The sequence below is a fragment of the Acomys minous genome (genome assembly GCF_964271855.1).
Source record: "Acomys minous genome assembly, chromosome: 2".
In the NCBI taxonomy this organism is placed as follows: domain Eukaryota; kingdom Metazoa; phylum Chordata; class Mammalia; order Rodentia; family Muridae; genus Acomys; species Acomys minous.
In genome coordinates, this window is record NC_140484.1 from 110,365,886 (window position 1) to 110,392,283 (window position 26,398).

Genomic DNA, 26,398 nt, shown 5'->3' on the forward strand with positions numbered 1-26,398 from the left:
CTACTTCAAAGAATAAATGTGCACTTCACTCATGTCTGAAACCTCATACTTCATAGTATAAAGTTGATACAGATAGTTCATTCATCGTTTTCACTATGATGTGTAATAGAGCAGGGGAAGTTGCCTCTCAAGCACACACACACACATACACACACACACACACACACACACACACATACACATACACACACAATCACTTTCAAAATAGCTGTGTTTCTGGACTAGGAGGCTTCATACTGTATTTAAGATGACTTTCTTAGGACTGTATCTTCATTACAGAACAAAATTAGAGTAATATACTATAAAGTGTATGGAAAAATTCTTAGCTCAAATATAATTGTTTCTTCCAGGCTAATAGTTATGCCTAACACTTTTCAACCAATGAGCAGTGCTCATTGATTCTGACACTGTAGAGGATACATTGTCCTAACATGTAGAGGCTCAATGCCATGAGCAAAGAAAGTGGGACTCTTATGAGTACAAGTCACATCAACAGAGCAGGGTCTGATGGTAAGAGGAGTATTTGTGTCAATTCCATAAGCTCATTCCCATTGTCTCCGTTTCTACCTACAGCATGAGGAATGTTCATAGTACAGCCAGAATTTTAATACAAAAAGTGTGTGTGTGAGTGTGTGTGTGAGTGTGTGTGTGTGTGTGTGTGTGTGTGTGTGTGTGTGTGTGTTGGTGGGCATATGCATCTTGCTGTGCTTGTGTGGAGGAAAGGAGACAACCACAGATGTCAGTCTTCCACGTTCACCTTGTTTGAGATGGGGTCTCTTTGTTCTTCTTTGCTGGGTATGTCAGGGGTTCTGCCCCATGGACTTTTGAGATTCTTTTTGCTTCCCACTCCACTGTCGGAGCATTGGGGTTAAAATGTGGAACACTACACCCAACTTTATGTCTGTCTGGGGAATCTAAAATCTGTTCCTTACACTATACACACTGAACAACCTGACCACCCAAGTGTAGAAAAGTATGAAGACTTTGGTGGATTATAATATTAAAGCCAAAGTGATGTATTGGTTTTTATCCAGCTGTCTATTGGGAAAAAAGTTGCAGAAAAACACATAAATATTTTCAAAGCCTTAAGATGACTGAACTCCTGATGTTTGAAAGATCAAGTCATTGGTGGGAGTTTATTTTTAAACATATATGCACACATATCTGTGTGTACCCCTGCGTGCATGTATGTATGCCCTATGAGCATATGCAGGGGGAGGAGGTCCCCCTCAGTCACAGTCATAGGGTAGGGGAGTAAGGGGAAAATGGGAGGGAGGGAGGAATGGGAGGATACAAGGGAGGGGATAACCATTGAGATGTAATATGAATAAATCAATAAAATTAAATTTTAAAAAAAGAAAATGGAAGCACACAGTGAACAGCTTATGCATGGCTTTTCAGTTAATGGATGTATTTCCATAATATAATTTTAATTGTTGGGTAGGTAGTGTCTAGAATATGAAGTGATTTATTTAACTAAGTCTCTATTCTTGGGAACTTATGAAGCTTCAAAACTGCAAGAAATATTGCTGTAATGAATAGCTTCATAACATCATCACTTTGTGCTTATCCCTGGGAAAAGATTTTTAATAGAAATACCAGAAAAATGTGTATGTACAAGCTTAAGTCTTCAGATTGTTATTGCCACAGTGTCATATCAGAGGAGGAAACATGGCTCACTGGTTAAGTGAATGTATTGTTCTTCCAGAAGGTTGGAGCTCAATTCCAAGCACCAAGCTGGGCAGCTTACAATTGCCTGGAACTCGAGCTGAAAGGCGAACCAATGGCTCTGGCCTTGTGTGCACAAATCCAACCTGTGTACACATATGCACATAATTAAAAATAAAATTTAAAAAGTGTTATACAAAAATGTATTCTCTACTGCAGTATTATCAAAAACATTAGAAGAAAGAATTTTAATGATTGTACTATAAAGAAATGATAACTAGTCCTGTTTGGTTCTATCCAAGGTCTGTCAGAGCTCTGGTTTATGGTCTTCCAGGAAGTGTCAGTGGTGGGCTCCCTCTCATGGAATGAGCCTCAAGCTGGACCAGTTACTGGGACCAGCCTTCCCACAATTTCTGTGCCAGCTTTACACAAGCACATGCTATCAGGGCAAATTGTAGGTGGCAGGTTTTATAGCTGAGTTGATGTCCCAATTCTTCCACTGGAAGCCTTGCCTAGTTGTAAAAGATGGCTGGTTTTGGCTTTGTATCCCTCATAAGTAGGAGTCTTAGCTAGGGTTTGCCTCATGGTTTCCTAGGAGTTTTGAGCTAGATTGGGTTTTGAGGTAGATTGATTATGAATTTTCCAAGAAACTGCCATATTGATTTCCAAAGTAGATGTCCAAGTTTGCAGTCCCACCAGCAATGGAGAAATGTTTCCTCTTTATCCACATCCTTGCCAAGATGAGGTGTCACTTATGTTTTTTATCTTAACAATTCTGACAGATGTAATATGGAATTTCTAAGTCATTTTGATTTGCATTTCCCTGTTGGCTAAGGATGTGGAACATTTCTTCAAGTGCTTCTTAGCCATTTGTAATTCCTCTGTCAAGAATTCTCTGCTTAGATATGTACCCAATTTTTAATTGGATTATTTGGTTTGGTGATGCCTAGTGTCTTAGGTTCTCTATATATTTTTGGAAATTAGGCCTCAGTCAGATGTAGGGTTGGGGAAAATCTTTTCTCATTCTGTTGGCTGACATTTTGAAGTGATAGCTGCTCAAGCAGCTAACAACGCATCACACAAACAAATTATATATTAATATACATAAGTATATATTAATATATAAACACATATAAATATATATTAATACACCCATATAATTTGTGTGTATTATGGATTCATGCAAATACGATATGATGATTCTCTGGTGCTGATGATCTCTTGGATCCTTCACTCACTATTGTGTTCTTGGGTGTGTGAAAATACATCATAACAAATCCATGTTCAGTTCAACTGCACTTGTATATATTGTAGTTTACTGATGACATTAATCCAGTCTAGTCTAGACTTGGTAAAGCATCTCTCTCACACACACACCCATGTGTGTGTGTGTGTGTGTGTGTGTGTGTGTGTGTGTGTGTGTGTGTGCACATGCATGCACGTGCCTAATATGTGTCTGTGTCTTTGTGTGTAGGTATGGCTGTCTGTATGATTATGTATTGTGGTAGTGGAACTGGCAGGATCACTACTATCTAAACATAAAAATGGGTAATTAAATTAAAATTGTCTATCTGAATGTTTTTTTTTACTATTTATTTATTGAAGTATAAATTAAATGTATCTTTTAAGTAATATGAAAATAACACTCAAAAGAAAACTTACGCAAAGCAATGGTGAATCAAGATATCATATTTCCATGAATCCATACATACACACATTTTATAAGCAATCACCTAGAAAATCTTGCTAGTCAGGGGCCCTTCCATTCCATGGTGTAGTTTGGAAGCCATGTGTATGAGGGCTGGAGGCAGAGATGCATTGGGGAGCTTTTCTTCAGTATCAGAACGCTGCAGTTGTGGTTGGCTTTTACTTCTGCTTGTTGTCTATCAACTACCAGTGGGATAGCATACACACATGTACATGTGTATGTAGCTATACTTAAATAAATCCGGATTGGGCAGCATTGCTGATAGCAACAGTTGTAGACAAGAGGCCAAGAGGGTCTAAAGCCTGGGGGTGGTTGGGAAGAGGTTGGCAGCTGGGAGTCTAGGATGAAGGACAAAAGAGAGGCTCCAGTGGCTGCTTCCATTGCTGCAGATACCCGTTCTGCACCCCTATGCTTCTGGGTTCCCTTCATTCATGTGGTATTGGTGGGCTGTGGGTGAAAGCAATCTTTACTACTTCTGGGCTGCGGCTTTTGAAATACTTTCAGTCTCTCCTGCCCCATCATTATATTGGCCTGGGAAGCAAGGGCTGAAGTATGAGAGCCAGTCTTCCTGGGCCCCCGAACACTTACCAGAGCAGACTGCTGCTTACCTGTCGGCCATATAGCGTAGTAGGAGTAAGAAATGTACCCCTACTGAGATCTGGGGATTAAAATTTTATAGTTTAATTAATCTAGTTGAATTAACACTGAGGTCACAAGGGGGTAAAGTGAGGTAGCTAGATTTATAAGCAATCACCTAGAAAATCTTGCTCACCACGGGCCCTTCCATTCCATGGTGTGGTTTGGAAGCCATGTATTTGAGAGCTGGAAGCAGAGATGCATTGGGGAGCTTTTCTTCCACACATGGCAGCCCTGGACAAGCCTCTTTAAGCCTGGACAAGCCGACCCTTTAAGGCTGGTTCGGCCTGAACATAAATAACATCCATAGAGTGTTTGTCTCAGCTAGACCAGCCTAGATTAGATGATGCAAACTGTGTCAAGTAAGCCTGAGATCCTCAGCTTCCTGACTCAGAATAGGACCAGCTGATCAAAAACAGACATGGAGATGATGCCTGAGCCAACTCTGAGTCCTTAAGGCCACTGAAGTACAAAAGAGTGGTCAAAATGGACACTTTCAGCAGATAGAAAAAGTAAGTCTCCCTTGTCTTTCTGTTTTGAGGAAAGAGCCTTGTGTGAGAGATTGGTACAAGTTTTACTTTTTGTTCCTAAGTGAAGCACCCTGGGGATTTCAAACAGCAGGAAGCCCGGTGGAAAGCTTGCAATTAACCAATTAATATGATGGAATGCAAAGCAAAAACTCACAAACTGGGCCAAGAGAAAGATCAGCCTGGCCCTGAAGGAAGAGAACTGGCTGTTTGCACCTACCAGGCTAGCGAGGTGAATGCCAAACTGTGCCTTCCATCATGCTGTGTGGGGAAGGTGCACGGGTCTGCTCCATCCGGGAAGAGGATTTTAATGATGTGTGTTTTATAATGAAGGGCCGCATGCTGCCTTGGAAACTTTGCTAAGTCAAGTCCGCTGGCACCAGCACAGTCCTCCGCCTTCAGTTCGGGAACGCTTGGGTCTTCTAGTCGCAACCCACAAATACCTAGGTCCATCTTGATGATAAACTTCTGCTGTGCTACACTGTTCGAGAACCTCAACACGTTTAGGAGCTGAGGAAATACACATCAGAACTCTGCACTCCAACGAAGTCTTCCCTGGTTCTGGAGCTCATCCTTTTCTTGGTGTTGGGACAACATACCTGGCAATTGATGCTTAATTAAGTTAGAGTTTATTTCATATCCCCATGCCAGGGGACAGTTCGCCGTGATAAGAGAAACCACTGCAATAGATGCTTGAGGCGGCCAGTCACACTGTATCTACAGGTTTAAAAGGAGAAAGAGGTGAATGATAGCGCTTAGCTTGCTTTCCCCGTCTAGGCCTCCAGCTCATGGAAGGGCGCCACCCGCACAAGTGGGCCCTTCAGCCAGCCGAACTGGACACTTGCTCCTATATGTGCGCAAAGCTTTCTGCCCTTTCCTGGACCTGTCAAGTCGATAATCTATATTAACCACTGCATTCCTTCTGCTACGGTAACATCTCATCACCACTCCAGCTAACACAGTTTCCAGGGGTGAAATGTCCACCCAATAGGGTGCCTCTGCTTATCTAACCAATGAACCAGCACAAGAGTGGCAATGGAGAGTTTATGTTTCAACAGGACTCAGCTACAGGGTCCCTGGGGATTGGTGGCCACGTTAGTCTAGATGTTTCTGGGTGAGATTAGTGGATCAAGTAAAGCAGAGTGTTCTCCCCTGTGTGAAGGGAACTCTCCAAATACTTGGAAGGCGTGACTGGGGCAGAAGAGACACCACCTCCAGAATGGTAAGATGGTCTCCTGCCTTATTGTCTAGAAGAGGGGTACAAGCCCTTTCTCCAATACCAACCCTACCTGAGACACCAGCCCCTCCTGCCTTTCAGTCTTGAACTGGAACTTGTGCTCTCCCAGGGTGTAAAGCCAGCCTGGCTTCAGATGGAATCTTTAGGCACAACCTCTCCTGGGTGGCCACCTCTGATTACAGGTCTTGAGACTTGCCAGCTACCATAATCATGCGAGCCAATTCGTCAGAATAAATTATTTTTTATATTTCTACCAGTTTCTCAAATGAAGACTGAAAAACAACAGAAGTGACATCACATTGCACAGAGGGTCATAATATTCTTTATCGACTAGCAAACAAGGCATTTAAAATTAAACATACTTTCTTGCGTATTTTGGGGCTCTTGCCATGTCAGACACTGGTGACCCTGAGTGGCTGGCTGCCTTGGGATTTGCTTCAGAATTCCTCTGTCCTTTAATTAATGTTGCTAATTTCCAGACAATATTTGGTGCTCATCCATTGCACTGAACTCCATGTCTAAGGAGCAGGGACTTTAGAGCTTTCTGTGCACATCCTGTAGTACCAATCTGTCTAGAGCTGGCTCTTGTTCACCTAAGTTTTTGAGTTTGTTAACAATTAAAAAGTTATACTTCTGCCTGGCATGATGTCACATACCTGTAATCCCAGCACTTGGGAGAAAAGGCAGGCAGATAACTGTGAGTTCAAGGCCAGCCTAGTCTACAAAGTGAGCCCAGAATAGCCAAGACTACACAGAGAATCCCTGTCTTGAAAAACAAACAAACAAACAAACAAACAGTTATACTTCTGATTGATTTTGCATTTGGCTTACAAAGGACAACCTTAGAGTAAAGGACTTGATTTCTCCAAAATCCTCTGTAGGGGGGCACTATTGGACTTTCAAAAACAATTTTTTACCATTGGACTTTTAAAAATGTTTTGGCCAAAAGATTTTACAGAACAGCTATGTGGAAAAGGCATTCTTCCTTGATGTTCTAGCTCAAATGTCTTTTCTGGAAAAACCTTTTCTTATTCCTTAGAAGTCCTAGAAAAACTCAAGTTACCACATGTATGTGCCTCTAATATAGAAATTATCATATTTATTTTATATTTTCATTACTTTTTAATTTTAAATTATTGTGTTTCTGTCTGTATGTGCACACGTGCATGTGCCTATACATTAGAGGTCAAAGTCCAGTGTCTTCTTCAATATCCTTCTAATTTATGTTTGATTGAGACAGGGTCTCTCTCACTGAACCTGACGCTTTTTGACTTGGTTGCACTGGCTGACCAGTCCAGGGATCCTCCCGCCTCTGTCTCCCCACTGACTGGGTGTGTCATTGAGACCAACTTTTATGTGGCATCTAGAGAATCAAACTTCTGTCCTCATGCAGCCATCTTCCCATCCCCATATCTTTTCATCACCACCTTTACTCTACCTGTGTACAACAAGCATCTAGAGATAATATTTGTTATCTTTCCTATGTAATAGTGCTGCCATTCGAATGCTGTCATTTTACATTATACTTCTGTTCTAAACAGTTACATGAATTAATGAACTCTGTTGATAGTGCTTATGGATGACATCTTACAAATCAAGAAAATTTATATTTGGGCATGTGAGAGGTTAAATAACTTCTGTAGTCCCTCCTTTGTTTTTTTCTTCTGAGGCAAGGTGTCCCTGTGTGGCTGGGATTACAAGCATGCACTGCCATGGCTGAACTTATTTGCTATTGGGTACATTATTCTTCCCCAATTGATGATGCTATGGAGTTACCAATCTAAAACTTTTCTTCATTGGGCAACTCTTCAGGATTCTATCAACAGTGGATCTGGAATTTCCTTATTCTTGAAAAAAATTAGGGTTCATCAGCTGCAGTAGGTTATACCCCTTCCACGAGAACTGAACCCACTGTCAAATCATCACAGAGGACTGTCCTAGTTCAAGGGAGGCTGGTGCAAAGACTTCCTTAAGAATTCAATAGTTTACAACACTTTTAAAAATATAAGTTTTTTAGTACAGCTACACATACACTCTCTCTCTCTCTCTCTCTCTCTCTCTCTCTCTCTCTCTCTCTCTCTTCTCTCTCTCTCTCTCTCTCTCTCTCTCTCTCTCTCTCTCTCTCTCTCTCTCACACACACACACACACACACACACACACACATACACACACACACACTTCCAAATTTCCTATTTATGGGAACTTTAGGAATATTAGAGAGAGTTATTGTAAGAGAAAGCTGTGAGGAGAGAAAGTGAAGAAAGAAAATATTCTTTGTTCAGACCTGAGTCTACCTTTTGACCTTTACTTTCGCTTGCATGAATGCTGTTCCTCAGTGGGGCTCAGTGAGGATAAATCTCTTGGTAGGGTAAGGGAAGCAAGGGGATGCTTCCCAAAGCATCTGGATTCTGGTGAGGATGTACCATGCATTAAGGAGAGCCTCTTTCTCATCAGGAAAAACCATTGACCTACTCATTTAATACCAGTAACAGGGATGGTCACCATAGGGTACCAGCAAGCGAACTACTTGAAAAAAAATGCAATAAGGTTGAGTCTTATCCTCCCACACTTATCTGTGGGTGGTCCCTGATCTTAGATGGGCAAAGCAAAATCTGAAGACTTCAGTCTAGAGATATTAAAAACAAAAGGAAATCTGGTCTCTGTGTGTAAGAAGGGACTTTCCTGCAGGTTGGTTCAGTGTATCCTTCCCAGTATCCCTCAGGTTATGTTTTGTCCTTTATCATTTTCTCTGTGTTTGTAGGAATGAATGTGCCTTAAAAAGGAAGGGATCTGAGTAAAACACGGAGTTGTGACTGAAACACTTGGAAGCAGTGCTGTCCTATAAAAGGGGATCTCCAAATCCCCAGTGAACCTCTGTGGTGGGTCTGGACACTCTCTTTAGATGAGGCTCCAATTACACTCAGTGAGATGTCTCAAAAGATTGTGTGTTTTCAGAGTGAATGTAAAGTTGCTTTCAGGCTCTTGAGAAAAGAGCAGAGAAACATCTCTTCCAAAGACACTCTGTGCTAAATGTCTATATTGTTTTACAATCCTTCCCAGGCCCTGGGAAATAGACAAGATGTTGCTGGCTTAACCCTTAAGCAGGAAAGTGGTACAGAGATATACCATCTCACAGAATGCTGTCCCTAGGAGGAAACACCATTTCCAGAGGGCTTCAATTATTGATAAGTGATGCCAGAAGTAAGAAGGTTTATTTAAATGACCATAGAAAATGAAAATTCAAATTCACTCATCACTTTCATCTTCTGTCCCCTTGTCCATTCATGCAGGTGACCTTCATTGCTCTATCAGATAAAGAGCCACCAAGAACCTTACCTTGCAGGCTCCTAGGTTCTTCTAAATTATAGTCTGTATGTCTTAGGCAAATAATGTCTTCTTAGCATCCCTCCTGTATCTGTGAAGGATACTCCTGGTGAGATTTTATATGCATGGGTTTTCCCACAAGATAATGGGAACGAACATGGCCAGAAGGCTGCATCCAGTCCTTGCTAGCTGGAAGAAACTGCATTCCCAAAGGATAGTGTGGACTGCTGAAGCAATTTGAGTTCTAAACAACCAGTGAAGGTATTAAGGCCCTGACACGGGATATTGCTCGGTGTTCCTTCCAAATGACAGGCCTTTCCACTGAGACTACAAGCTCAAGACAGAGAGGTGACAATCAGAACCTCTGTCATTTGAGTTCATCTAGGCCACTGTGTTCCTGAGATAGGTTTTGGGGTATCAGTGACATCCTATGCTCTTTAGAAAGGTGACAGAGTCCCAGATGACCTCGTTACACTTAAACTTGATATTCAGAACAGACATGGGAGCAGCCTCCATTATGATTTCATGCACAGCTATCACTGTGACCAGTGTGAAATGAGAATTGGTGACAGGGGCTTATTTTAAATGTCCTTGCCAGTCAGCACAGATCATGGACCATGGGAGTCTTGGAGCCGTTCTTTTCTTGTAAAAACGTAGCTAATAAATATGGAAATCACACTATCTTTATTCATAACCTGGCAGGGATCAGACATGACAATAACAGCCAAAACCCACTATTTTATCTAGAATACTATGTTGAATTAATGTCTCAAAACCTCAAACACCAAGAAAACAGCATGGATAAAAAGCATTATTTTCTTAGTCAACTTCTTGGTGAGCAATATTTAACAGGCTTGTCAGTTCTCTCTGTGCACAGCCCTGGAACCTGAAATTGCCCAGATGCACATGTATATCTGTGTTTCTCCCTTCCCTGGGCCACCTTGTACTTTCATCTGAGCACACCCTGAGTCATTTTTTTAAAGGCAAAAGCTCGTGTTGCCTCCCTCAATGATTACCCTGCTGCCAGGCGTTGCTCCTTCAGCCATAGCCCCATCCTTCTTCCTGTTATTAGGACAGTCGAAAGTGTCAGCAAAAACTCCCTCGTGATTTTATTTTTTCCTTGAACTCCAGGACCCCAAAGGTGGAGGAAGTCCCCTGGGATAAAGCTTTCACAATTGTTTCATCCATCCTTACTCCACAGCATGTTGGTATCTTTCCCCTCTCCATCCTTATGCCAACCCTAGGGACCCATTCACATTGCTAGTGGGGCTGAGAAATGACCTTCCTGTATCCTTGGGAGGCGTGTTTTGCTCTGGGTCATCCAATTATCCTCACTCAGAAGAGTAATTACAGCGAGACCGTGGGCTTTTGGCATCAGATGACCTCAGCGGTTACCCATGTGAGATGACACTTGGATCTCCCGAGGAAAGAACTTCAGGAAGACGGAGATGGATTCGAGCTCCCTCTCTCATTTCTTCAGCTTTGTGACCCAACCTCAGCCAGCTGCCTTTCTTCTGAGCCTTGTAGTCCTTATCTACAAAGCTGAGTTGATGATGTACAATTACAGGTGCGGGGAGCTCCTGAGGTGAGTTTTAGCGTGGTAAAGGACCCAGAGGAGATGCTCATCATACGTGCATTTCAATCCCTGTTGCTTTTCTGTCCAAATGAGTTTGCAAACTTTTACTGGGTCACATGGATGAGATGCTTCTTCCTCAAATAATAAGCATCTGTTTAATAGTTCATAATGTAGCTGGTCTTTTCATGTGTATTGTCGAGTGTCCTCCTTGCAAGGGGAAGCTGGCGAGCCGCTGACATTTCCTATATGAGTATGATAACTCCCTGAGAGGCTAACCCAGTTCTGAGACTCTTACGTTGTTGTCTTGTTCTGCTTGTGTATTGATTTACTTCTTCCATGGTCCATGGGATTTTCTCACTTGTATAATCAGGGTTGAGTGTACCTTGTCTGCCCATCTTGGACAAAACCTGAATCCCACTAGGGCAGCCCATCTCCTTGATGGATCTAGTCTAAGCACCAAGCCCTCTATGCTCAGCATGTGTTAGACTCCCAGATCAAATCAGATTAATTGATTGGGATAAGACTCTGTCCTGATGACAAAGGTGTGATATTGATTACTATTTGAATCAATAGGAGAGAGAGGGTGGGGAGGGAACCAGACCCTAAAGGGCAGGCAAGAGAGGGAGGGGGAGAATAAATGGGAATGAAGAAAGGAAGAAGAGAAGGAGGTAAAGAAAGAACAAGTGAGTACTTGTTAAAGGGAGGATCCCCCCAAAACTCTTACCTTGAGTGCATAAAGTGGATGTCATGATTCCCATGGCAAGCCTTTCAGGGTCTCTGTGGCTTAGTTCCTGACTTAGATGATCAGGTTGAGGGCTAATCTTGATTGTCAACTTGACTGGGCTTAGATTAACCATGAAAATACACTTCAGAGCATATCTGTGCATCTACTTCCAGATATATTTAACTGAGGAGAAGCCCCCCCACAATGAGGGCAGCTACAGTCCATTGGTGAGGTCCAGGACTGAGTATATAAAAGAAAGTGAGCTGAACACCAGCATTCATCTTTCTCTAGTTCCTGACTGCATATGCACGGCGGTCAGCCACTCCATGCACTTCCACCCTGCCTTACATGCCACGATGGATTGCTTCATGAACCAAAGTGGAACCTTTTCCATAACAACAAGAAAAGTAATGAATACAATGGACAATGAGGTGTCTGACATTCCATTCCTTCATAGATATGGAACCAATAGATGTGGAGACCAATACAGCCGAGCACATCACCTCATGGGCTCCTCCCCAGACTCTTATACAGCTGAAGATGGAGGATACAGTACTACAGGGACATAAGAGATGACATGATTTTATAAGAACGCAAACCCAAGATCACATGCCCATGTATGAAGGAAGTGCTCATGGCTGGTTCCAGAGAGTACCAGGATGGACACAAAGTAGTGATCTCCGGGGACATTTCTAAACCTTCGAAGGCTTAGAGGAAGAAAATACACTGGGAGATTTGGCCAATCAGAAGCTACATGGAGTTTCAGAAGAGAGGGAGAGGAAGGAGACTAGAATGTAAGTCACTTTGCGTCTTTATAAAGGATTTCTGGAAACCAGAGTTCATAGCTCCCCAAGCCCCAAAGCCTAGAGTCAGTTCCCAGAAAAGTTTTGTTATACTAGTTGTGGAGACTTCTTGAGCTTAAGCCACTATGGAATATTTCCTGGTTCTTTTGAGTCAGCAGATGAAAACGCAAGGGATTTTCCTCTGCACATCAGAACTTGGCATAGGAGACCATTTTTTTTTTTTTTGTTGTTGCTCAAGAAGAAAGTCCCAGCACATTGTGCTGTGCCAATATATGACATATATTTTGTCTCTATGGGTCTTTTCCCTCCTTAAACAGTCATTTCCCACTATTCACCATGGATATATTATTTACTTTTTTATTTGTTATAATTTATTCACATTACATCCTGATTGTAGCCCCCTCCCTCATCTCCTCCCATTCCTATCCCCTCCTCTGGTCCTCTGACAGGGGGAGACTTGCTTTCCTACCATCTGACCTCAGCCTATCAGGTCTCATTAGGACAGCCTGCTTCCTCTTCTTCTGTGGCCCAGCGATGCTGCCTGCTGGGGGAGGAGTGATCAAAAAGCAGGCACTGGAGTCCTTGTCAGAGATAGCCCCTGTTCCCCTTACTAGGGGACCCACATGGAGACTCCCAATCTGTTGCCTCTCTTCAACCATGACCGGTGTCTACTCTATTTGGCCTTCTGAATGCGAATCAAGCATCCTCTCTAGGGTTCTCCTTGCTAGTTAGCTTCTGTAGGTCTGTGAATTGTAGTATGGTTAGTATTCTATGCCTAATATCTGCTTGTAAGTGAGTATGTACCATGCATGTCTTTCTGGTTCTGGGTTACCTCACTCAAGATGATCTTTTCTAGTTCCATCCGTTTGTCTGAAGATTCATGAAATTGATGCCCCAAGTACCTAGACATCCTGTTCAGAATGTAGCCAACAGGCAGCTCAGTTTCCATGTACATGACCAGGGCAACCAAGACAGCGCATGAGCACCACTATTGGGCTTCTGATTGAATTTTAGTGTATATGTGAACCTACAGAATCAGTAACTGTGAACAATGGAGTCTGCTATCAGAGATTGGTTGGTGGTGCTGTGAGGTTTGGGGTAGGGGGTGGGATCAATGAGACAATGTCTTTTACCAATAATCAATCAACCCTGCATTAACCTACCTACCTCTGGAATTTGTGCTGTAGCTGGTAGTAGATAGTGGCTATTGTGATATCATCTAGGGCAAGAGTTGGCTTTTTCTGAAAAGTTCCTGATAGTAAGTGGTGTAGACTTGCCAGCATTATGCAATCAAAGACAACTGAATGTGAATGAATGTGACTGAATTTCAAAGGAACATTATTTCCAAAAGCAAGTAGGGCCCTGAGTTGTCTTGGAGATGGCAGCTTGGTGACCTCTAATATAGGCCTCCATTTATGTGCAGAAAGAGTTATCTCTTAGCTGCATCTCAGAAGTGTCTTTCCCCCCACACAAAGCACTACAGATGGCGTACAACTTTGGTAGGTAAAGTAGTAAAGCATACTGTACTATTGTACCCAAATTGCCCTCTGTTTTCCTCACAGCATCTGGAAGCCCAGTTGTGGCATTAGGAGCAGAGAGACAAATAAATGGATGTTATTATCAGCAGAAGCATTATCTTTATTTAACCACAACTGTCACCATTACCAATACCACCACCAGCGCCATCACCATTACCAGCAGCAGCGCCATCATCTTCTAATATCATCATCATCAAGTCACTTTTAAATACTGTGTGTCTGTCAACAGTGCCTTCAGTGCTTTCTGTGCTCACACAAGAATTGTCATATTCATTTCTATCGTTATCTTTATGTTATCAGAGGAAAACATGAAAGCACAGAGATGTTAAGCACCTGGGCTAGTCACGATTAGGGACTGCGCATCTCGTGATTACAACTGATAATTTCCTTTTTCTTTTATCAGGCTGCATGCAGAGGTCACATACGCAGAGCCATCTCTATTTTCAAAAGCCCATCCCGTGGTTAAGGCCTCTGGGCTATGCTGCTCCTTTGGTCTAGATTCCCTTTCACAGATGTCTGCCTAGTCACCCTTGAAAACATGTGGAGAACAACGTGCTACGTCGCCTTTGTGAATTATCTCCCTGTCTTCCTGTTCTCACCTTCCCCACACATATAGAGATAGCGACTCCCTCCTCAGAAGCAATTCTGAGTCGCCTACGTATTTTTTTTTAACATAGGACATGTAGGAAAGTGAGTTTCAAATATTTGTGGATGTACACGTTGATCCCACTCATGTTTATGTCTTTCCAATATCATACGGTCTCTAACACATAGTAAATGCTTAATAGATGCTCCCTGGATATAAATATATTGCTGGCCTGTTTAGAATAGCACTCAGTGGTCCTCTCTAGAATGGGCTATGAAATGGAAGGGAAAACAATGTCATCTCAGGTTGGTCTTGTGTCCCTCCATAGCTCAGAGGGTTATTTGAAAGGGGCAATTGCTTTTCGCTATCAGGAAGGCTGCATCATTCCCTGGAATGTCAATCTAAAAATCATCTAGGATGTCATCCATGAAATTACCTCAAGCGCTCTATAATAAAACTGGCATTCTCATCTCCGCTGTGTCTACATTCATCACTTTACTGCCCCCTCCAGGGGGCAGCAGTTGTAGGTGGCAACAACAAGAACAACAACAAAAAACAACAACAACAAAAAAAAAACGTGGCACCTATGGCTGGAGAAGCCTGGTTCCAGTACTGCCATTACACCTCGAGGCTCTGGGACTGTGGACAGGACTTTCGGGGTTTTGACTCACAATCTTCTCTGTAACACACGACTAAAAATCCCTTCTTTGCAGGGCCGTCCCAGATTGCAAATGCGACATGACATGTCAAATGTGTTGGGAATGTGCAGAGCATTTTGAGAAGCGTGTTTCTATAATCAGGCTTATTAGTATTTAGTGCAGTATGCATCTTCATAATATCTGAATTCATCCCATTTTCACAGACTCCAAGGCTTGGTGGCACAGTATGGTATGTGTGTCACTGCTCCCCACCCCTCCTTGGGCTCATCATGGCAGACAGCACTAATCATCCACCACACTATCTGATCTTCTGATCGTTCTAAGTACAAGGCCCCATCAAACGACTACCGCCAAACTCTTGCACACGGTAATGTGTTCCTACTGCACATGACACTACAGAACCCGTACTGCACAGGATCCATGATGCGAGTTTGAGAATGATGAACACGGCCCATGACCTGCCGAGCTGCTCACGTTTGCTGATATTGTGGTAGCATCAAATTGCATGAAGGGGTTCTAAACATTTATTTTCAGCGTGTGATCTTGGGTTAGGCTCTGGAAACTGCTCCTCCAGGAAGGAGGTCTCTGTTGATTGGGGTCTACCCTATGAAATTAGCCCCCTCCGAGATTCCTGACCCCAGTCCTTCCTCTGAAAAATGAGATGAATACCACACGCCGTGAAGACTCTTTGGTGAATCAAAGGAGACAACACACAAGAGAGCTCTTTGTAAACCCTGCGGTGCTATCCAAACGTTAGGTTACGACTTTGATCCTGATATTTATTTCTTAGTCCTTGAAAATTAGGTAACAGCACACGGAAAAGCTTTGCTCAACAAATGCACATGGCTTTCTTGTTATTAAAGTCTTCACTTTGTGTTTGTTTTTCTATGCCAAGTATATTCATAATTTTGTTCATCTTGCTTTGTTAAGTGTTTCAAGCCTATTATGGCAGGATGTTAAATGTCACTTGTTTTCAGCAGGGCCCCTCAAATATTATGTCACTGGTGTCAAGTACCCCACATCTTTCCTAAGGCATGGTGGATAACTGAAAAACTTGTTCCACTTCCAGGCTCAAGGGAGAAAACCCTGGGATGAAAGACATTTCAGTGCCCTAATTACTAAGGATTCAAACTTACCTCTCTGTTCCCCTAGTGAGTGGAAGGATTTCTGCATAACTTGAAGTCGAGGGGAAGGACACTGAGGCAGCTAGCTACCCATGAGGGCCAAGCAGAAACCTGTGCTGTGCCATTGTCACATGAAGACTCAGTGAAAGGGACCAATGAAGATGTCCTGGAGAAAGAACATTACTCTGAGAAGTGAGTGAGAGATCAGGAGGCCAAAGCCTGAAGAGAGAGGTCCACTAGTGCTGGAAGAGCTGTTCCCAGAGTTCTCTATGTGGGGCAGGAAGGTGGGCAAGACTTTTTCCCAGATGCCATGAGAAAAAAACAAAACAAAACAAAAGAAAATGTGTGCCCCTCCCACCCCCTCTCTCCATCCATAGGGAGGAGTTGCATGTGACAGAAGTACCTGCAGGTAAGCCTGGTTTCTTTAGCCTCTAGGGTTTGTTCTGTGATGCTCAGAAACAGGGGGTGGATGGCAGATGCTATGCACTCAACCTGAAGCAAGTTTGAGTTGATGGAGGAACTCCCAGTGTTCTGACATCCTGCTCTACCCTGCTGGACTGGCTGGTTTTTTTTTAAATTTTTTTATTAATTTATTCTTGTTACATCTCAATGGTTATCCCATCCCTTGTATCCTCCCATTCTTCCCTCCCTCCCATTTTCCCCTTATTCCCCTCCCCTATGACTGTTCCTGAGGGGGATTTCCTCCCCCTGTATATGCTCATAGGGTATCAAGTCTCTTCTTGGTAACCTTCCCTCCTTCCTATGAGTGCCACCAGGTCTCCCCCTCCAGGGGACATGGTCAATTATGAGGCACCAAAGTTCATGTGAAAGTCATACCCCACTCTCCACTCAACTGTGGAGAATGTTATGCCCATTTGCTAGATCTGGGTAGGGGTTTAAAGTTTACTGCCTGTATTGTCCTTGGGGGTCCCACTCAAACTATGGACTGCCTGTTTTGAACTGTACCTAAAACAATGGCTCTGAAACAAAGGGTTCTGTGTTGTCTCAAAGGCATTAAGAAAGCAATGGTCCTGCCTGAGTTTTCATTCTAGAATAGGATACAAGGTTGAATTTGAAGGGACAAAGGAAGGAAAAGTAAGCCGTATTCAGAGTAGATTTCACCTGTCGTACTTGGTTTTCTTTCCTGGACCACGACATTTTGCGCTCCTTGGCAAATCACTGCATTAAGAAAGTTAATTGGCTTTGGAAAAACATTACAATTATAAAGAGAAGACTGCTCCTGCCACAACGCTATCTGACAGCATCCCTCCTGGGTTCTTCCACTGTCTGCAGTATCAGCATCATCTTCCCCTGGCTCAGCCACAGCCTGAAGGTGCTTGCACAGCTTTCCAACTCCATTCCGTGTACTTAAAAATATTACATTTTATTTACCTATTTTTGTATGTCCAAGGGTATGGAGGGGGAACGTGTGCCACAGTGCATTTATGGAAATCAGAGGACAGCTTAGACTTTGGAGAGTCACTTCCTTCCTTATTACAAGATGTGTCCTGGGGAGCAAACTCAAATTTTCATGCTTGTCAGTCAGTTCTTCTGTCTGTTGAGCCATGTTGCCTGCCCTATGTGCACTAGGACCTGGAGTTGGGATTGGTTTGGTTTTGCTTCTCTTAACTGGCACCTGTGCTCTTCCACCTGGTTCCTCTTGTGGGTAGCTGCCATGCTTACAGCGATACTGGTATTAGTGTTAATGATGCACTTAGCTAGGCTTAGAAGTACCACTTTACGGCTGGAAGATGGGATGCTGCTTGAGAGACAGGCATGGAAATCATGGCTTTTTGACTCCAGGAAGGAATACTAATTGTAATAGATGCTTAATCTCTGGCTATGTCATGCTGTCCTTGAGTACAGGGTCATGAAAAGAGGGCACACAAGATGCTCCTGCTGTAGACTGAAGGCTCGCTGTAAGAACTGGCGCTTATGTTCACATGTTTGCTGCAAACGAAAGTGTCAGCACGCTGGGGGAAAAATGAAATGACATTTTTACTCTCAAGGATGGAGGAACAATTCAGTTATTCAGAAAATTTCCTAAAAATATATGAAGTGAGACTATCACTTCAAATAAAACTGACAAATTATGTTACTAGTGCCAAAATTCAAGTGAAAATTAGAATTTTAAAAAGTTTGTATTTGCCACTGTGACCTTGGCAGCCTTTTTGTGACTTTTTTTGATATTGTGAAGAAAAGGCACTTATAAAACCATCATAACTCCATGAATGAATGCATGTATGAAGAAATAAAAATGTTCATGGATTTATATATATATATATATATATATATATATATATATATATATATATATATATATATATGCAAAGGGCAAAACTGAACTAATAGATTTTCATGTAACAATGTATAGAAAAGTTCACTGACAGCAGTTTGAATCCTCTGCTTGAACTAATCCTTTAAAAATCCCCACATTCTGGGTGTGGCTGTGCTACTAGAGAAAAATATTCCTACTTATTAAAAAATTGGCAGAGTATTAAATATCTCCCATTTTCACCTACAAAGCTGAGTGGAGTTTTAAAACAGCAGCGAAGGTTTTTAAAGAACACAGAACAGAGCATTTCTTCTAACTATTTGTTCTAATTTGAATGTCTGAAAATTGCTCATGAAAATAACTGGCTTGTTATTTAGTGAATTCGTAGATAAAATTTTAAGTCTTAACTCTTTGGTAGTACACTCTTATAGGCATAACTCAGATGAACGATTTCTTTTTGTGTCTTCAACACATTTTAATGAGGCAAAGTTTCCTGAAAGTGAAATTCTCAGACCCCGGGGAAGAAGTCTTCTGCTTCCTATGTATCTTATAGAGACATTGGCACAGAAATAACTGTGTGTAATGGCTGAATGGTAACTGTGAACTTTGAGCTATATCAAACCAGGTAGGAGAGTATACAAAGAGAAGTGGGCAATGACAGTGGCCCTGCTGTTATGGGACTTACAGTTTGGTAGGACAGATGAACAGCTAAGTAGTGTCAAGAAGTTAATACAGATTTGAAGCAAATTTGTTCAAGATCCTATGCTCAGATTAAGGACCACGAGCATGAATTTGAGAAGCATCCTCTCACATTCAAAGATGACACATTCTGGTTCAGCCAACCATGGAAGGGGAAAGTGGTTAAAGCCAATGGTTAGTTAATGGAGGACGCTGCTCCAGAGGAGGTAATGACCAAATGGCATCTCCGTGGAGAGCAGAACCTAAGATAGGGAGGAAAAAGGAAATGAAGGGAACATGTATTGACAATTTAATGGGCCTAATCAGAAAGATACTTTCTTTCTTGCTGTCACTTACTGAAAGTTATGGGCCTTGAAGATGGGGAAATCAGTAGCTCTACAATCAATAGATGTTCCTGGGTCATTTCAAAATCACAACCAAGAGATCCTTCACGTTTTACTGCTTTGGACCAATACTGTGACTCCTTCATGGTCTGTCAGTGATTTGTTCTCTTGCACAGACAATGTAATTAATTACCGACCTTAAATCATTTTATGGGAAAACAAGTTCTAAGAATAAATGTTCTCAAGCTCCTTTATAAATAGCCTCATGGAATAGCAAGGTTTAAAGCAAGGTCCACTTTTCTTCTTTGGTCTGCATCACAAGTCTCTTCCATTTTCCTGAATACCACGAGGCCCTCTCCCCATTTGCTGAGTGCTGGGCAGTTCTTGAACAAATATACATTTGTGTTCAATCTAAAAGAAGACCCAACATTCTGGAGTATTAAGAAGTGGGGTTGAAGCATTCCTGACCTTTGATGGTGAGGTGTCTCCTTCCTGAAATGCAGTTCTTTTAAAAGGTGAAGTTTCATGTCCAGATTCCATCTGTAACTGTTCCCTCCTCACCACAACAGGTCACAGAATAAAATGGGATGATTGGAGGTGGGAGTGGGGGAGAGCAAGGGTCCCATTGTTGGACGTTTGTAGTTTTGGAAGAATGTTTTTATTTTTCTGTCTAAGAAGCAACAGGGAGCCATTGAAGGATTTAATTTTTGACAGTGTACGATCAAGCTAGTATTTTTTTAAAAAATGATGAATCTATCTAGAGATAGATGGCTGGAGGAAGGAAAGAGATGTTGCTGAAGTGCTCGAAGGGAGAAATAAAGGCCTCACTCAAGGAAACATCCCCAAACATCAGCAAACGAGAGGGACATTTTGCACAAAGGAAAAAAACCGGGCTTGATATGACAGCAGGCTTATATTTCAGCATAGATGACTCTCCTTCATAGGAAACAGGAAGAAGACATCATGGAGCAGGGATTCTGTGTTCTTGGCGAACACACTGACTTTGAGCTGTGATCATGCTAGACATGCTAATGGAAAGCTAGACAGACAGTTGTAGAGTTCAGAGGAACAGGCTGGAATGGGAACTGAATGCTTTGAGGTTCTCAGCATATGGACTGTAATTGACACAGTGGCATGGAAGGAGTCGACTAGCTAGGACATCCAGGGCATGCATGGGACAGGGCTGGGGGCAGAGTGCGTAAGGGAAATCCTGGGCAGTGGATAGAACACAGAGGCAACTCACAGTGGGAATGCAAGATGGCACAGTATGCCATATGGAAAGAGCATGTAGAAAAGCAATGAGGCACGCAAACTTGATAAAATGAAAAAAAGAAACATGTAAGAACTGAAGGAGCGCTTTGTACAAGACAGTCTTCTTTCTCCGTTCCTCAGAAAGCACAGGACAGTGTCCAGATAGACGCTTGCTGAGAATCTCTGACGATACAGAAGCTTATTTCCAAAGAAATAAGCTTATTTCCATCTATTTCATAGCAACAGAAAAGGAACAAGAACATGTTCCTCTTTCTAGCACTTAGAATCAGCTCATTTTCATCATAGTTCTTTAGGATTCTTTGCCTGGCATGTAGTAACATGAGTCACCAGAAGAAGGGGCAATGTGGGCCAGTGAGATGGCTGTGAAGGTGCTTACTGCCAAGCCTGGTGACTTGGGTTAATCCCTGGACCCAACAGGGTGAAAAGAGAACGTCTGCAGATTGTCCTCAGACTTCCATATGCACAAAATGGAGCATGTGGTCACACACACACACACACACACACACACACACACACAGAGAGAGAGAGAGAGAGAGAGAGAGAGAGAGAGAGAGAGAGAGAGAGAGAGACAGACAGACAGACAGAGAGACAGAGACAGAGAGAGACAGAGACAGAGACAGAGACAGAGACAGAGAGACAGAGACAGAAAGAGAGACAAAGGAAGAGAATAAATATAAAAATGTGAATCACTTAGAATCCCAAAAAATGACATTGCACGGATGTTTTCTTGTATATTTAAAGATCAGAATGTATCAGAAGACAGGTAAAAACAGGAAAATGCCAGAGATAAGCAGGAAATTTCTCCTAGTACATTCAGAAAGTGTGGTTTGTTTGTGGCAAAATGCTAAGTCCCTAGGATCTAGTTATAAGGATGCTTTTGCTGATCTGCAATTTTGATAGTGGTGGTGGTGGTTTTGTTTGTGTGTGTGTGTGTGTGTGTGTGTGTGTGTGTGTGTGTGTGTGTGTGTGTTGCAGTGTTGACATTGAGCCCTGGGCCTAGTGGATGATATGTGAGAATTCTACCACTGAGTTTGACTCCAAGCTCCTACATCTTTATATTAAATGAGACATAAAAAGATGTGAGGAGAGGGTCTGGGTGATGGGTCAATCAGGAAATCTTGTCAATGCACAAAGTACCCCATTGATCAAAGAAGCAGAAGCAGTACTGGGCAAATCCTCTTCTTCCCACAAGTCATCTCTTTCTTAAAACCAGAACAACGCACTGGGGAGATGGAGGGAAGAGAAAATTACCATGGGCTTTGCAACTTGTAGGCCCAAAAGAATGATGAGGCATCTAAGCTCTTATGTTTGCACAAATACATACTAAATTTTTTTTCTCATGGTCAGGCAAGTGCATGGTCCAGCAATCTCCTGCTAGTTCAGAGGAGAGGAAAGGCAGAATGAAGGCAAGGAGTGTGGAACACAGAACCAACAAAAGGATGGTCTATGTTCCAGGACAGGGTAGACGACATTCTTGATAGGAGCTCTGGCCCGGAGCAGAAAGACACTGGGAAGATGGCTGCAGAGGAGCCTTGACAAGATCCTGGAAACCTTACCTTACCTGCATGCACAGCCCTTCCCAGACATGCTGAATCCTATGACATCATAACATATTCTAGGCACCAGGTCCTATTGGACAAAGCTGGCCAGCGATCACGCTTGCAATAACGCCCAGCCCAGGAGCATAACAGGACACCCTGTGCTGCCATGGATCATCTCTCTTGGCCTTGATGTGGCGTGAAGACTCGGGAGCAGACAGAGAGAAAAGAATTAATCTTGGAGTTTTGCTTCTTCCCATTTGTCTTAGCTGGGGCTTTATTGATGTGAAGAGATACCATGACAAAGCAACTCTTAGAAAAGAAAGCATTTAGTTGAGAGCTGGCTTACAATTTCAGAGGTTTAGTCTATTACTATCATGGTGGGAAGCATGGCAGCATCCAGGCAGACAAGGTACAGGAGAAGGAGCTGAGAGTTCAACGTCTGGATCTACAGGCAGCAAGGAGGAGACTGGATGTGTTTCACACTGGGCATAGCTTGAGCATTTAAAACCTCAAGGCCCCACCCGCTCAGTGACACACTTCCTCTAACAAGGCCATACCTCCTCTAATAAGGCCACACCTCCTCATAGCACAGTCTCTAGGGGGCCAAACATTCAATCAAACCCAGGAATCTATGGGGGCCAAACCTATTCAAACTGTCACACCATTAAAAACAGTTTTGTTCTTGATTTCCCCTGGAGCTCAGGGGACTAATTTGGTAATTTTTCAGTCTTTTCTCCCTGCTCTGATTTTGGCATATATTGTAGAATTAGCAAAGAAAAAAAAATTTAACTTGGACAGCTTTTGTTCTTTAAAAAACTGAAAATACCCAGCCAAGCAGTAGTACATGCCAGTAATCCTAGCACTGAGAGGTGATAACAGGAAGGTCAGAGGTTTAAGTCTAGCCTGGGCTACCCAGCAAGATCCTGTCTCAAAACAACAAGCCAAAATGAGTGAGTGAATGGATGGATGAGCTGAGCGCACTGAACCTGTGTGTGGGCTATATGCTGACAATGTCCACCTCCTCTCCCTGAGACTTTGCTTCCCCACTTTCCTCTTTGCTGTACCACATCAAGGAAAATAAACTGATTTTCCTTGCATTATTTCTGTCTAGAGAGGAAAAAGGAGGAAAAAAATTCCATTAAATCTCACTTTATCTCCTCCTGCAAAACAATAATGATGCTGACAACAAATAAATGTGATGGCAGGTGTCAAAAAAATAAATAAACAAGGAGAGCATCGGGTTCAATAATCCCTGAGAAAATAACTATCACGAGAATATATGTACTTTTTTAGCCGTTTAATCTGTATTTCTGTGCCACATATGACATATCAATGGCATCACCGCCTAAATTATGAACAAAGTATACCTCGTTTTTTTTGCTATTTGGCTTTTTGTTTGAGACATCTGACAACAAAAACACTCACTTTCAAGTTTGTAGAGGAGAAGGTCACAGCTTGTTATCGGTGTGGCAAATGCCACCTGCCTTTGTGGTCACAAACAGTTGAGGATGTGAAGATCAGAGAGGCTTTACGATGAACAAGCAGAAGGGCACAAAATGATAAGCCACAACACAACAGTTCCGAGCTGGGACAGTGAAGGAGATGGCAGAGAGCAAGAAAAGAATGCAGAAGGAAGAATCCCACCATCCCAGCATCCCAGTTAATGAACTCCATGATGCCAGTGTCCAAAGCGAGTGGCTAATGCTGCCACAGTTGTTTCTCAGAGCCTGTGAGTTACTATTTCAAGAAAACAGACACAAAACAGTTATTCTTCTCATTTTGGAACCCTAACCATGGTATTATCAGTGTATTATTTGGGTTCTTTGCCATGGAGACCAAGTATCCATCCTCATCTTCCCCAAATCTGCGCCAGGACAAATAACTCATCAGCCCAAACTTTGGTTTCTTCTCTGTGGTACCCTGTATCCTCCCTTCCTCTGTGGCCTGAGGTAGGATGCTCTGCTGCATTTTACTCTCTAAAATTTTATGAAGAGAGAGTTCTAGCAATTTTAGGGGCTGTGATTTCATAGACTACTGTCTGAAAACGTATTCCTTTTCTACCAACTACAAAATAAGGTACAATAGGAAGCTCTCTTCATTCCTTAGGTCTGTCCTGTTTGTGACTTACATTTAGTAATTTATTAGCTATTACAATTGCCCTTGCTTTGGGGTCATTAAAATGACCTCCCCACTCTCCTGGTTGTCCTGGATCCCTATGGGTTTAGCTGCTGATGACAAGTGCAGAGCTTTCTGGAAGACTAATTAATAGTCACTGAGTAATAGTTAGCAGTGAAATGTTAGGCCAAGCATAAATCTATACCACCTGGTCTATGGCCGCAGTCTTCTCGCATTGCGGTGGATGTAATCAGTGACTGAAAGTCCAAGTATCCATGGAACTGTAATCGTCACTAACCTCTGAAGGACAAGGGCTCAGTCTGACTCAGGACTCAGTTATGACTGTGATAAGTCCCTGCAGCCTGGGTTCATCTTGCTCAAGATTTTGTATCATAAAACTCTTCTCTTAGTCCGTGTTTTGGTATATCTCAATGATAAAAACCTAGGAGCATCTAATTAGTGTGTAATTGGCTATTTACAAGATTCACATGGGGACAGAACAGTAATTCACTCCAGGCCTAGCAACACATTTCTCTGTAACAAAACTTTTACTATTTCTTTCAAAACTGAATGTTTCATAGGCCACTTTTTAAAGAAGACAGTTCATAACGCTCCCTCAATAGATGTTTCTGGTTTTTGCGTATGACTTCTGATATTTGTCAAATTATTCTCTAATTCCCACTTTTCCTTCATTTTTTTCTTTTCCTTCATTTTTTTCTTTTCCTTTCCTTGCTTGTTTTGGTTACTGTTGTTTGTTTTCCTAGCTAGAACTCTGCTTTATCATGTTTGTCTAGGTTTGTCTTGAATGTGTGGGGGTAAACAACCTTCAAAGTGTCTGAGACTTAAGTGATTAATACCACTTTGGGTTCAATTCTCTTCCTTGAACACCCTTGTAGATGGAGAACCAAAATTATCTTGGGGTGCCTTTAATCCTCTTCATAACCATTTATCACCCACGTCTGTATCTGACCCAGTATTTCTTCAATATAATGCAAAACTTTGGACGATTATTGGTCAGATAATCATTATCTCACTAGCTTTCACCAACCCATATGCTGAAAATGTCATCAGATAACATTGGAAATATACAGAAAATAGTTTTCATTTTTGCTTTAACCCACCTGTTTAACGCTCCCATCAATGTAATTGGTCAATGTATTAATTTAGGACTAATTTTTTTTCCTAATCTGGTGACCACAGAAAGTTCATGGAACTTCTATGGCACAACATGTGTCTCTGAGGCAACATGAATCCTTATTCCCATGGCCATTTATTCATCCGCTCTGATGGAACTCTTCTTTTCTTTGAAGCAAGAGCTGATTTTCACATGTATGGTTCACATTCTTGCTCTTCTGTTAGTCTGTACGAGCAACTTTGTCCCCAGAGCCATTTGATGTGTGTTCAGTGGGCAAAATTGTTCCTGGCCTGCACCACTTGATCTTGCTCTGCTTTTATTCTTCCAGGTTATATAAAGTAATAAAAGAGAGGGAGGTGTGCATAGGACAAAACACAACCACATCCTGCTATACGTGTGTGAATTTTTTTTTCCAGGTCTGACTGTGTTTATCATTCTCTAAGATTTGGGGCCTTTGGAGAATGAAGCCTTGACCTACTTGGTCCCCAGCAAGCCATGAGAAACATAAGACAAAACCAAAGAAGACAAGGTAAGCATTTGCTTGTTAGTTAATTCAAATTGCCTCTGTTTTTCTTTCTAAAAGTATGGCCCAAATCCCATGTAAACATTAAACAGAAGTGAGTCTTTTCCACAGAAAGCCACCTGCTCAAAGGAATCTCTTTTAGCTTTTTTCCCCCTACATTTTAATCAATATAAATTGTGTTCCTTTTAAAATACAGTAACAAAAGTGTATATTTATGATATGCAAAGACAGACACTTGGAAAAATGCACAAACAGCAGTTTTGGTGTTTCCACCAGGAAACATTGAACCCAGTGAGGAAAGTTCCTGAGAAGCTGGGGGAGATGAGAGGCCGCAGCTCTGCAGAAGTCATCACACTGCAGAGCACACGGCAGCTACAGAGGCACTGGGTAACTCTACCTTAGGT

At 42.3% G+C, this 26,398-nt stretch overlaps 1 protein-coding gene and 1 long non-coding RNA gene across 4 annotated transcripts in view; one reads left to right on the top strand and one right to left on the bottom strand.

Moving 5' to 3' along the window:
• LOC311582851 (uncharacterized protein) overlaps positions 1-11,744 on the bottom strand; it is a 16,746-nt gene extending 5,002 nt beyond the window's left edge. The window contains exons 1-4 of one of the 2 annotated variants that reach the window (XM_084756140.1): positions 11,402-11,744; positions 4,760-5,256; positions 4,131-4,198; positions 3,985-4,034 (exon numbers count right to left, since the gene is read on the bottom strand). In XM_084756140.1, the coding sequence (XP_084612266.1) occupies positions 3,985-4,034; positions 4,131-4,198; positions 4,760-4,992 (351 nt within the window). In that variant the 5' untranslated portion in view covers positions 4,993-5,256; positions 11,402-11,744. The remainder of the gene's footprint in view (positions 1-3,984; positions 4,035-4,130; positions 4,199-4,759; positions 5,257-11,401) is intronic. The other variant, XR_014774275.1, reaches the window with a different exon arrangement.
• Positions 11,745-11,894: 150 nt separating this feature from the next.
• The window catches only part of LOC311582863, a 32,471-nt gene continuing 17,967 nt past the window's right edge, over positions 11,895-26,398 (top strand). Inside the window, exons 1-3 of one of the 2 annotated variants that reach the window (XR_014774284.1) lie at positions 11,895-12,195; positions 16,140-16,520; positions 25,888-26,000. This is a non-coding gene — a long non-coding RNA (uncharacterized lncRNA). The remainder of the gene's footprint in view (positions 12,196-16,139; positions 16,521-25,887; positions 26,001-26,398) is intronic. The other variant, XR_014774285.1, reaches the window with a different exon arrangement.